Source organism: Poecilia reticulata, chromosome 17, assembly GCF_904066995.2.
Source record: "Poecilia reticulata chromosome 17, P_reticulata-male-v2, whole genome shotgun sequence".
Lineage (NCBI taxonomy): Eukaryota > Metazoa > Chordata > Actinopteri > Cyprinodontiformes > Poeciliidae > Poecilia > Poecilia reticulata.
The window spans coordinates 2,949,333-2,962,253 of record NC_088846.1 but is presented as its reverse complement, the minus strand read 5'-3'; the positions used below and the strand labels follow the sequence as shown (position 1 = coordinate 2,962,253).

Below are 12,921 nucleotides of genomic sequence, written 5' to 3'. Positions count from 1 at the left end.
GCTTTCAAGCAGCTCTGGCTGCATTTGATAATATACACTGAAATTCGAAATATCTTAGATGTTGACTGAACACTGAGACAGTGATTCAGGGATTTGACCCTGGTGTGTGGACCAGGTAATAAAGTTACCCCTGGTATAGAGCATGCCTCCAGTCCAGCCTCTGTTCAGAGCTCAAAGAAAATCAAATTTTACTTATTCTTTTGCCTCTGAAACACATAAACATGTCTTTCAGCTTAGACCGTCAGTGTTAAATGTGCACATCAAAGCTTTTATTTATGATTGTATATATAATGATGACAAGCATGTTAAAACATGCACTGTTCCAACAAGTTCAGCCTTGAAATGCAGGCACACACTCACAACTACTACATTGTTCTCCAAGGTTGAAATGTTGTTAAAGTCATGGAGCATCAGCACTGCTCTCACCCACACACTTGACACAAAAATTAAAGTGGAAGGGTTTCTAATTAAACAAAGTCAAACACCACATGCATAAGTTACGGTTTTCAAAGATGCTTCCTTTCTTTTAACCTTTTTGTGAAAGATGTAGCAACAGTCCCATTTTATGATGGACCTTTTAATCATATCAAGCACTTTTGAACTACAGGGGTAATACACAGGGGTGAAAGTAGTTTCAAATTCTTGGGGGTACTATGAATATATATATATATATATATATATATATATATATATATATATATATATATATATATATATATATATATATATATATATATATAAATAATTATTTGTGTGCTTTGGAGTTTCTGTGCTGATTAATTTTTTCAATAAAAGCTGGGTAGCTCTTGAATTGTTACAAAATAAGGCTGTATTTCCTCCTTCAGCCCACTGACTGCAATGTTGACACCTTGAGATGCCATGAGACCTAAATTCTGAACATCATGGCATAGAGTGCATCCCAGTTTTCCATGTCTGGCACATAACCATTCATTTTAGATTTTAAAATGGAGCTTTAGCGGAAGTTCAGGCTGGAAGACTCCACCCCCTTCGTTCGCCCATCGACGTCATGCTCATCTCCGACCTCAGCGTGGACCTCACCCGGTGCGTTCAATCAGCAATCAGGCTCTGCATAAAAGGATCCAGACCCAAGCTGTCAGCTGCTTCCCAGCTGCGTTAAATCCATTCATCTGCACGCCACAGCTTCTCCACAGCTTCGTGATTTCCCGTCCTTCGACCTCGCATCCTGCATTGGTCCTTTTTTTTTCCCCTCAGACGCTCCTCGGATGCCAGAGATTTCTTCTGGCCCAGCCTCTATCATTTCAAGCAGCTTCTCCCGCCTATCTCGCACCTGCCTGGGGTTTCGCTTACTCCACGATTCACCTCTGAAAACATAACAAGCCCTCCGGTCACCTTGTTAACTTTGACCTTTGGCCCGTGACGCACGACGCGTTACTTCCCGCGCAGTCAGTGAGACAAGGTAGCTAACTGCGGAGCTCTACGTGGAGGTGGCTGCCTGTTTAAAGAGGCCACGTAAAGAAAGACGACAGAATCAAAAGAGATGGTCTAATGGAAGCAGCAAAAGGCCGTCTTCCTCCACCTGCCAAGCTTCTCTCACTTCCGCATGCCGTCATAGTCAGCATTTCTCCGGATTTCCCCCTCTACGCCCGTGTTTATCCCCCTCCCGTTACGGCGCCATTAGAACTCGAGTTCTAATGTCCAAGGATTTTATCCGAACATTGACTTGGTTAAAACATCGTCACCTGTTTCTCCGAGGCGCCTTTAAACATAACACTAGTTCAGCAGGTGACCAGCTGTTGCGTAAGAGCTGCAAGGCGTATGTTAGAATCCAGACAGACATGGAGGGATATCTTCCGTATAAATAACAGACGCATGTGCACTCAACTGCAGAGCAGTGCAGCCCATCTTTAACAGGTCGTTTGATCACCGCAGTTATCCATCTGCTTCACATTAGTTATTTGTCGCTAGTCAGCGCACTATTCTTTGTCATCTGAGCTATATTATAACGTATGCTACAGCATGGGCGGACATCTGGGTGCATTGCCGGCTTCAGTTAGTCGTGTCCCGGCAGTTCTGCAAGCCCCGTGTTTCATCTACATGGCCAACTCTTAGATATTCCTGCATCGATTTGGTACCGGAGTTTCCTCCACTTCCTGCTGTTTCACGGCTTTTCACAGATCAGTGTGAAAGCTGGAACTTCTGATGGTTTCCCACACAAAGGGCAGTTCAAAAGATCTTGGCAAACAATCTGCTTTATCTACAGGTAACATAAAGGTTAATGGGGCAGAATAAGTTATTAATCTGAAAACTATAATTAGGCTTTCCAATCAAGACATGGCAGGTTTTAAAACTATCATATTTTAAATTAATTTTTATGACCTAAACAGCCGATTCAATCAGTTAATCTCATCTGGAGCAGGGGTTCGCGTCTCGGCTGGCCTTCACATATCAGCGGCTTGAGGCATCAATTATCATTTACCCAATTGTGGACTTTTGCCTTGTCGCGACGGCGATACGTGCAGTAGAGTGGCCTCTCAACGTAACATGAAGTCGGCTAATAATTCCTCTTTGGTTCGGTTGAGTCTGTCCAGCGCTTCTACTAATTATTAATCAGCCTTAAATTCTTATTAATGAGGGCCTTCGTCCAATCATTGTTCCAAAAAAAAATAAAAAATTGCTCAGTGTCCATTCACTACTCATCAAAACCAACCTTAAATAGAAACTGGTTTAGTCTCAATGTAAAACATGTTTTTAGCATCCAATTTATAGGAACTTTTTTCAGACGCACAATGTATAGTGGTGTTTCATATTTTATTCAGGTAGCACAGTACAGAACAATCTAGAGGATTTAAATGGTGTGGCAATCGCTATTTCAGCAGGTGATCAACAAATGATTCTTTTTGTAGCTTAAGTTTTAGATTTTTCTTAGTAGTTTCAACTTCAGGATATTCCTGGTCTACTTGCTTCGCCGCTATCAACTGATCTGTCCCATATTCTGATGTGTCCTGTTCCAAGTCCCATTGGTTGCTTCTCAGTTTAAGAACTGAGAAGTCTCAAGATCGCCCGAAATCAGCAGATTATTTCCCAGGCCATCCTGCCACTTTCAGGTTATGCAGTCAGTTCTCTTGCTTACCCCGGTCCCACACTCAAATGTGCTCATTCCAGTCTCACTTCTGGGCCAATAGCCATTAGACACTTACCAGTCATTCTTGTGGGTTTATCACTACGGCAATCAACACTTGCAGGTATCCTAAAACTCACAGCCCCATCTAGAGTCTGAACTCCCAACCCCACTGCCGGGTCCAGTAGAGTTCATTCGCATGGTACGTCTCAACACATCAAAGCTTTTTGACGAGTTTAAGATGGCCTTTCCTTTCTATTTCCCATTTAAATTCAGTCCGTCGGGCATGGCCCCTTTTTGGGGGGATCTCCTATAGTTGGTTCAGCATCCCCTTCAACAGCTCGAGTTTCCAGCTTTTACAATATTGTTCCATGGCCGTAACCTGTTTTATGAGGGGCTATCTCCGCAAGCAATCCCAAATCGTCGCTCTCATCAGTCGTGTGTTACCATAAAGCTGAACCTTCACCACTCCATTTCATGTCATCAACCGACAATCTTATCTCTGCTCGTTTCACCCCTGATCATTTTGACTCTGTTGTTGATGAGCCGTCTCTCTCCACCTCTGCTCAGTCCAGTTCAGCTATTAGATGGAATCACTCATTTCATGTTTAATCTCAGGTCTTAATTTTATTTACTATATCCCGTTTCTTTTATCCTAATTTCGAATCTTAGTTTCTCTTTATGCTCATCCATAGCTTTAGATTATGTTCAACTAGTCTCCAAGCACTCCCTCGACATTATCTCAGCACTCCTGTCTTTTTCAGTATTCTCTTCATATGTTTTTGTATCTCTTCCCTGTGTCCATAGGTCACTCTGTGCCAGTCGAGCACTCCGCATTTCGCTGGTGGTGGTTGGTCTACCTTGTCCAAAGTGTAAACTTAGGCGATTGTCTGTGTCCTCCCATGCTACTACTTACAGGTTCGTTTCTGTGTTATTACTCGCTCGCATCCTCCAAAGGATTGAACCCACAAGTCTACTTCTAGCTTCTTTGTCCCTAAACCAATCGGCTCTATTGCCAACCGTTTGGTTTCCCTGAAGCTATCTCAGTAACCCATCAGCTTTAGCAGTCTGACTCCATGCCATCCCAGTAACCCTGCATGTCTCTGCCCCTGCAGTTGTCCCACGTCCCAGCGTCACTCAAGCTCCTGCAGTTGTCCCACGTCCCAGCGTCACTCAAGCCCCTGCAGCTGTCCCACGTCCCAGCGTCGTTCAGTCCCCGCAGTTGTCCCACGTCCCAGCGTCGTTCAGTCCCACAGCTGTCCCACGTCCCAGCGTCGTTCAGCCCCCGCAGCTGGCCCACGTCCCAGCGTCGTTCAGCACCCACAGCTGGCCCGCGTCCCAGCACAGAATAGCGCAACACCTTGTTGAAACAATATTTACTGAGATTGTTCGTTGGGTCATTAATTTGAACATGTTTTGTTGATTTTTTTTGTTGTAGTTCTTTCATAAAGTTACAAACGTTTTAAGCGAGTCAGAGGAGTACGTGCTGGTCTCAGCGTCCTGGCGGCGTTCAGTTTGTGACCTAATGCTGAGATCGACTCAAAACCTTCCGCGATCGACATATTGAACCGCTGCTCTAGCAAAGCACGAAGAGTTCAGAAACGATATGAAATGGGAAAAAAGTTATTAACTGACTAAGTCGTGTTTTAGATTGGTCTTGAAAAACTAATCAGTCACGGCTGATTAGTGGGTGCTGTCACGGCTGCACAGTGAACCCATTCATGTTTTACAGCAAACAGCCGTTCCTCTGTCTTGCAGGTACTGCGTACCCCCGCTAAATCTTTTAGGGGTACGCAGTACCCTGCCGTACCCCCTTACTTTCACCCCTAGTAATACACTAAGGCAGGAGTAATCAGTTGTTTTTCACAGTCAATAAGGAGATGTTATATGTTCTCAGTTCTACATTAACCGTATTGAACTGTTTCATGAGAAGTAAGTATGTGGTTGTGTGAGGAAGTGTCCGGACCACGGAGTTAGACTGAACAAACGCTCTTACCTTCTCCAGCTGGTGTCAGGGGGCGGCGACAGGTACACTGAGCCGTACGGACAGCTATCAATGTGATTTTTCAGGTCAAGAAAATCATCATCCCATGTAGTTTTATGACTTTTTTGTTAAATGCAAGAAGACAGAATAAAATGGATATCTGCCTACACAGCAAATTCCAAAGTGTTAGATTTCCAGTGTGTTGTATGTTAAAAATACAGTGTTAATTCAACAACATGAGTGTTAGTGAGTGTTAGTTTCCCTAAAGAGTTCCAAAGAGTTAAATAAAAAGCAATCCAGTCCAGTGTTGATTTCTAAATTAACACCAACAGTAACTCAGTCTGATGTTGATTTAGAAATCAACATCAGACTGTTCCTCCCATAATTGTAACATATTTGTGACATCAGGGGAGGAGCTACAGGAAGGGAGAGGGATGCAGCAGGCCCCTGGCCTGGACCCATGGAAGGGGAGGGGGGGGAAGCACATGGGAGGCAGAACCTTCAGGGATTCAATTTATTTATCACATCTGATGAGAGCTGTAAAAGAAGAGGTCTCTCCTGTTGAAAACTGCATACCATACCCCAGTAGCTTATATAGTAGGGTGTCGCATTGTTGACTCATGGTTGAATATTTTATTTAATATTGAATAAAAGGTTGTGCTACACGACTGACTTTATTTTCACTCTTATATTTAACTTTATGACACACAAAACTACAAATGAATCGTCCTTATTGTCTCCAAGTGCATTCTGGGTAAAGCTTGTAACCAACGTCATCATCAGTCACTTGGTAACAAATGGCAAACGAGAACAAATGGCAAACAAATTCAAAACGATGTTTTGAATTTGTGTTGTTTCATCATTAGTGACCACACTCTTAGAAATGGCTGTAAATTTACAGCGGAATTCCAGCAGTAACATACTGTTATTCCAAAATACAGTAGGATATTGTCTTCTTCTGTTGTCACAATCAAAACTCACGAATTGCAGTAAACTACCGCAAAATAATTGTACAATACAGTTTTTTTTCCCTAGGCAAGACATTTTACTTGTATTTGCATCTTAGAGAACCAGCATTTAAAGACAATATTAAACGGAAAGAAAAAATACTTTCCATAATAAATCTTTTAGGGAATGAATCGAAATCTACAGAGCATAATCAAAAATGTCAGATTACCAGTGTTGGTGTTGTATGTTAAAAATACAATGTTAAACACTTGTTTAGTCAAATTCAAAGATAGGTTTGTCAGTTTCCCTAAAGAGATGATGTTTTCTAAAGAGTGGCTCCAATCGCAACATATCTGTGACGTCACGTGTTTGCCCGGGAGACAGCAGTATGGCGCCTTGTCTGGAGCTTATCATAACAATAAGTTCCCCAAAGCTATTAAAACATGTTCTTTATGTTCTCTCTTTAATGTATTTATGTAATGTAATGGTGATGTATTGTCTCAATGTTTGTAACTCCCTGGCGGACATTATACCACAATGTATGCTGCGTTTATACTGTTATGTATTCTGTATCTCAATAAAGATCTATTTAAAATAAAAAACAAAACAAGGTAAGTTCCATGTTAAGACCATCATGTTTTTGATTTTGATTATTTTTTATGAATGCATTAACTTTCTGTAAGTAAGTTTATGTAAGTAAGTTTATTTGTTTGGATATCGCCGTACGACTGTTCAGTACAGGGGTGCTCAAGTCCAGTCCTTGAGAGCTGCCATCCTGCAACTTTCAGATACTTCCCTGCGCCAATTTACACACCTGAATCAAGTGAATGGCTGGTTAGCAGGTCTGTTCAGAGCTGATCCTGGTCTGTTGGAGTAAAGATGCATCGAAACGTTGCAGGACGGTAGCTCTCGAGGACTGGACGTAAGCGCCCTTGGTTTATTATTTTTGTTAGCAGCTAAAGCTAGCCAAGCAGGTGTAGCACGGGGTGTCGGGTGGTTAAACCAACATTAAAACTGTCAGAAAGGCCGTTTGAGTTAACATTATTTAGCTGCGGAGTCGTTTTCTTGAAGTTTTCGGCTATAGACGGCATAATGGATAGAGTGGCTGTGCTGGACCGGTGGTTTGATCTATGCGATCAAAGCTAAGCCAAAATGTTTTTGTCTCTATAAATAATAATGATGATTAAAAATGACATTGGCTGCCTCTTTTTTTTCATTAGTACGTCATGTTGGTGACTGAAGCCTATTATGATGACTTCAACACATTTCTTCTGACAGGTTGGCAGAAGGAATGCTGTCCAGAATGTTTCTATAAGCTGACTAATTTCTATAATGCCTAATGTCTGAGTTGTGTTCATGGTAATTATTTCTGACATTTTTATGCTTTATGTTGTAGGTGGTGAAAAATGCTCTCCAGGGTAAACCGGGTGGACAAAGTATTTTGAATGACTGTGATGGTGACACACATACACAAAGGTGGGTCTGGTTAGTTTTGATCACTTCTCTTCAAAATGTTTATTTATTATCCTAATGTGTCTGCTATTTATCCTGTTGTTCCTCCAGGCTGGGAAAACTAGGCATTCTTTTGTTGGTTCATGTGCTTCGTCCTACATCCAAAGGCCACAAGAAACGGCTCATGTCAAACTGTGGACAATGTTTTCAGATATGTGCAGGTATGTGGTTATTCTAATGATCCTACTTCTTTGTAGAAGCACTTTCTCATTGGCTTTGTTTGCTATCTGAATGTAGCTGTGCTGCTAAATATATTTAATAATTTTTATTATTCGTCTTCTTATCATTATGTCAAAGATGCAAGCCAGTGTTGAAGCCTTCCTCATTGCTGTGGAACCAGGACTTTACCTGGCAGAGTGGACACTCTTTATTATGATGATAATTTAAATCAGTGGTCCCCAAACTGGCCAGATCCGGCCCACCTCCACATTTGGTCCAGCCCCCTGAGCAATACCAGAGAGCGTTCAGATTTTTTTTCATATACCGTATTTTCTGGACTATAAGCCATTTATGTGTGGATTTTTTTTCAACCACCAGGGGGCTCTTTAGCAGGAAGTGAATCATTGGAAGTCAAAATTGGAAATAAAAGAAGAAAGTGCCCATTAAAACGGAATTAGGTTTTAATAGGGAATTGAAATTTGAGAATGTTGTTGATCAGTTAAATAGCATTGAGGGGAAAAAGAAGATTTTTTTTTTTTTTTTTTTTTATAATACTGGGATTATTATGAGAATTTGAAGCATATAGGCTATATTAGGATCCAGTAGATGGCAGTAGTGCAACAATAATGGATGCAAGCTGCCGTTGAAATCTAAAGAAGCAGCAGCAGCAGAAGAAAAAGAAGGTGCCCATTTTGATTTAGCACATGCTAGTAGCAGGCACGAATGGTCAGCACTTTTACTGTTACAATTACCGTTCGGAAACTACCGTAATCAGTTCAGTTAAATCTAATCTTGGCAACTTTTTCTTTTTTAACCGTAATAAATGTGATATTCAATTGACCTGTTATTACTCACATTTTTTGTGTCCACCCCCCTCTGCTGCTGCATTGTTGTGGAAAATCTGGAGTGGCAGAGATATCTGCAGCTTAGATGTTTACTGGTTTAAAAAAAAAAAAAAACTTTGAGATGTTGGTTTATAGTCTGATGCGGCTCATAGTTCGGAAAATACAGACTATAATCCTTCCTGGATTTTTTCTGTGAAGAACCCAGAGAGGGTTATTTGGTTATTATTTATTTCATTAATAGTGTTATTATTTATTTCCTGACTTTTGTTCTGTGAAGATCCCAGAGAATGTTATTTGATTGTGCTTTCTGGAAAACAATACATTTTACATTTAGACACTCCTGTAATCGTCACACTTTTTCTATTACAAACTGACTCCGGCCCCCACCAGAGAAGGGAAAAGTTATGTGGCCCTCACAGGAAAAAGTTTGGGACCCCTGATTTAAATGCATACTGTATCAATAAGAGAATTTGTTCTTCCAATTAAGGACGTGGTTTATTACAGTCCCTGTGGCAAGCAGTTTTCTGCATGGTCAGCATTGAAGGCCATATTGTCTTTGAGAGGGTCCAGTCAACATTCCAGACAGGACAGTGTTGTTCATCTCCAACCTCCAATATTAACATGAGGCAGCCAAGAGTTTGGTTCATTCAACGGTAAAACCATTCCTATAATTTTTTTTACAATGACGTAGTTTTAAAGTTCTAAAGTAAGTTATGATAATATACTGGAAATATATGTGGTCTGAGGCATAGTGGTGCCTTTAAATAAAAATTCTGTTCTGACAGAATTCTGTTCTGTTTTCTGTTATGTGAAGTTCTGATTATGCAGATTATGCATTTTATAACCGCACCAATTGTAGCACTTCTAAGAAACCTACACCGGGCTAGGTATTAATGTTCTATCGTAAAACTATGACTGTACTTTAAAAAGTAGCATTACAGTTGTCTTGGCAGTAGCTTACTCATAAAGTGAATGCAGTAGTAAAACTAAATTTACAGTAAAAATACTGGAACGCCAGTATTTGAAGGCATATTTAGTTTCACCACTGTATTTTACGGTGGCCAACAGATACAAACACCCAGCAAAGACGAGAAAAACGCATGCAACATAAAAGAGATGCAAACAAAAAATGCTGAAAACAGAAGTGATCCAGACCACTAGGGGGAGTCGAACAAAGAACAGCTGTGTCCGAAGTCAGGTTTTGCATCTTTGGGTTCTCGACGACCGGAAGAGAGAAGCTGTAGCTTTCAGCTAGCTGCTTAGCCTCTACCATGGCGCTATGTTGCTTAGCAACCGTGACAACGTGAATCACATAGCGGCGAAGGAAAAAAAAAAGGGACTCGAAGTTTTTTTTTTCTCCTGATTTCTCTTACTCTTCACCTTTTGTAAGAAAGTCTGTTGCATATTTAAAAAATCTTAGTCTGATTCTAAAATGTTCAAACACGTATAGCACATTTACACAAGGAATGTAAGCAAAGTATCCCTTTTCAAATACTCTCCAAATCTCAGGTAAGACAATTCAGTTTAATCAAACTATTATGTTTTTAGGCTTAACTTTAATCAGTCAAACCGATTTGCTCAGGAATAAATGAAATATTTGAGTGAACCAAAATATTACAACTAGATGTTACCTGACTTAATATCTGTGTTTAACTAACTGTCATTTGGGAAAGCCTAAATGAGTCAGGTGTTCTCCTGTGGTATACTAAACCTGGACCAGCAGGCGAGGGGAGCTGGGTGTTAATACAGCTGGAGCAGACATCTCCGAAAACGTCGGACCAATATTGCAATTAGGTGATGCACCGATGAACTGAGCAGAAATGTCTGATTTATACATCTACATTCTTGCCTACAAACATTGTTTAAATCATGTTGTGTCACGGCTGCTAAGCAACATAACGCCGAGGTGGAGGCTAGGCAGCTAGCTGAAGGCTACAGCTTCTCTGCAATGCTCTCTGCCTTCGCAGGACCCCTCTTCTGTAGACCGGGTTGTTTCTCAAGCCCATGAAAGAATAAGCTTGAAAGGATGCAGACCCTGAATTTGGACACAAAGATCTAGTGGTCTGGAACACTTATTTTTATATATATTTTTTGCATCTCTTTTTTGTTTGCGTATTTTTTTAGTTGTATTTGTTTTTCTCATTTGCTGCGCGTTTGCACCTGTCGACCACCGTAGTATTTTAACAATTCTGTATTTTAGTTCTGCTGGTGTCCATATGGTTATGTGTATTTGTTATAAGTTGCATTGTGATCACTGTCATGTGTAGAGTGTTACGGAGTTCCCCTGTCTGACTCTGCTGACTTCCACTCACATGTAATGGACCTGTCATGTGGACAAGGGAGCAGGGGAGTGGGAGGACCAGGACCGATGCTGATCTGACAGAACACCGGAAGAGCGGAGAGTTCAGTGTGTGTTAGCAGTGAAGCTATTCAGTTGAGTGTAATGATTTGTTAGAGGCACGAGCTGCAGCCTAAGGAATAGCAGCTCGCTCTCTTTCTTTAAGTTTTTGACTGTAAACTGCAAAATGGGGGAGTGACTGTGCTGGACCGTTGGCTTGATCTATGCCACAGGTGTCAAACTCCAGTCCTGGAGGGCCACTGTCCTGCAACATTTAGATGTGCCGCTGTTGCACCACACCTGAATACAATAATTAGGCGATTAGCAGGACTCTGGAGAACTTATCTACACAATGAGGAGGCAATTGAGCCATTTTACTCTGGTATTTTTTACCTGTGCCATATCTAAATGCTGCCAAAAGGTTTTTTCTTTGTTAGTGTGTCATGTTGGTGACTGTTATGATGACTTCAACACATTTCTTAAGACAGGTTGGCACGACTTTTAATGCTGTCCAAAACTTTTTCTATAAGCTGACTAATTTCTTTAGTAATTATTTCTGACTTTTTTATGCTTTATCTTGAAAACCAGGTGGGCAGAGTAATTTGAATGAAGATGATGGTGACAGACACAGGTGAGTCTGATTAGTTTTGTTTACACTTCTTTTTAAAATATTTATTTATTATCCTAATGTTACTGCTATATTTCCTGTTTGTCCTTTCAGACTGGAAGTCTTCCTCCTTCATGTTGGTGAAAACAAGGGCAGCACCAAAGACACTTCACCATCAGTGATCACAAGACCATCCATGGCCTCTTCCAATGAACTTTCAAAGCACACTTCACCTTCAGTGCAAAGTACCTTTGTTGTATATTGCTGTCAGTGTTTGATGTTTTGAAATGAAAGTGCAACATGCTGCAACTGGTGCTGGTGTTTTTGTAGATTCAAGTGGCATCTAATGTCTTTTAAAATGAATTTGGTGATTATTTATGGCCAGTAGTTTCTGGGGGAAAAAAGGTTTTAATTGCTCTAGTGGCTTTTATTTATTAGTAAATTGACAAAAAAAAGTGGGTAATGAGAGAAGGGGTAGACCGGGAAGTGAACCTACGACAGCCACCTTGAAAACTAGAGCGTCCACATGTGGGTTGTGCTTAACCACCACAGAACACACTGCCAGTAGTATTTTAAAACTCAGATTTCTATCTTAATATATACTTATCACCGTTCTGTGTTAGATTAACACGCTCATAGTGTTACTTTTGACAAAATACACTAGTGTTGAGTAAGTCAACACTGATGTGTGTTTAATTTCAACTACTGTGAATGTTGATTCAACTATATCACAAATAACACTTTCAAAAGTGTAATTTCTACACCATCCAGAGTGGACCAATATAGACACTTGAATTCAACTCTGTAGGAGTTGACTGAACACTTCCAAATTTGCTGTGTACAGTTTACTGATTCGTTCACCAAACGGATTTCATTGCAAGACTTCTTTCTCAGCACACTATTTATAAAAAATATAAACCTTAAACTGGAGGTGCACCCACCTTCCAATACTATCAGGATAGAAAAAGAAAGAATGTGATAATTTTTTACTATTAGTTCATTTGGTTCACAGAAAAACAACATACCACTGTAGTTCTTGGACTGATTTTGTGTGGCCCCCAAATATGGTTCAATGATGATAAAAAATTGGCATGTCCAGCACAGGTAGTTGATGTAGACGTAGATGTCCAAAGTGTGGCCCGGGGCCATTCGTGGCCCTCTGAATGATTTTGTTTGGCCTCCAATCAGAATTCAAGACTATTATTCGTAGTATTCCTGTTTTATTTCTCATTCTTCCGCCTTGATTCCAATTATGTATTATATACAACCCCACAACAAAGAAATGGCACCCATTGATCCACGTCACATTCTTGATGAAAATTATACCGTAAATATGTTTTGAACATTCTTTCAGGAGATAAAAACAACGCAAAAGGAGAATAAATAATAATGTTTCCATTACAGTTTTAAAAAAAAGGGGGCCTGTTG

At 40.6% G+C, this 12,921-nt stretch overlaps 1 protein-coding gene and 1 long non-coding RNA gene across 8 annotated transcripts in view; one reads left to right on the top strand and one right to left on the bottom strand.

Moving 5' to 3' along the window:
* Window positions 1–12,921, bottom strand: part of crtc1a (CREB regulated transcription coactivator 1a) — a 68,702-nt gene that overhangs the window by 38,951 nt on the left and 16,830 nt on the right. For all 7 annotated transcript variants that reach the window (XR_014084267.1, XR_014084266.1, XM_081598343.1 and 4 more), the window contains exon 4: window positions 5,097–5,158. Coding sequence is in view for 5 of the 7 variants with exons in the window: in XM_081598343.1 (XP_081454469.1) it covers window positions 5,097–5,158 (62 nt within the window). In the remaining 2 variants the exon portion in view is untranslated. The remainder of the gene's footprint in view (window positions 1–5,096; window positions 5,159–12,921) is intronic.
* LOC145547998 (uncharacterized) lies at window positions 11,355–11,802 on the top strand. The gene is made up of 2 exons (XR_014084277.1): window positions 11,355–11,517; window positions 11,608–11,802. It is a non-coding gene; the product is annotated as an uncharacterized LOC145547998 (long non-coding RNA).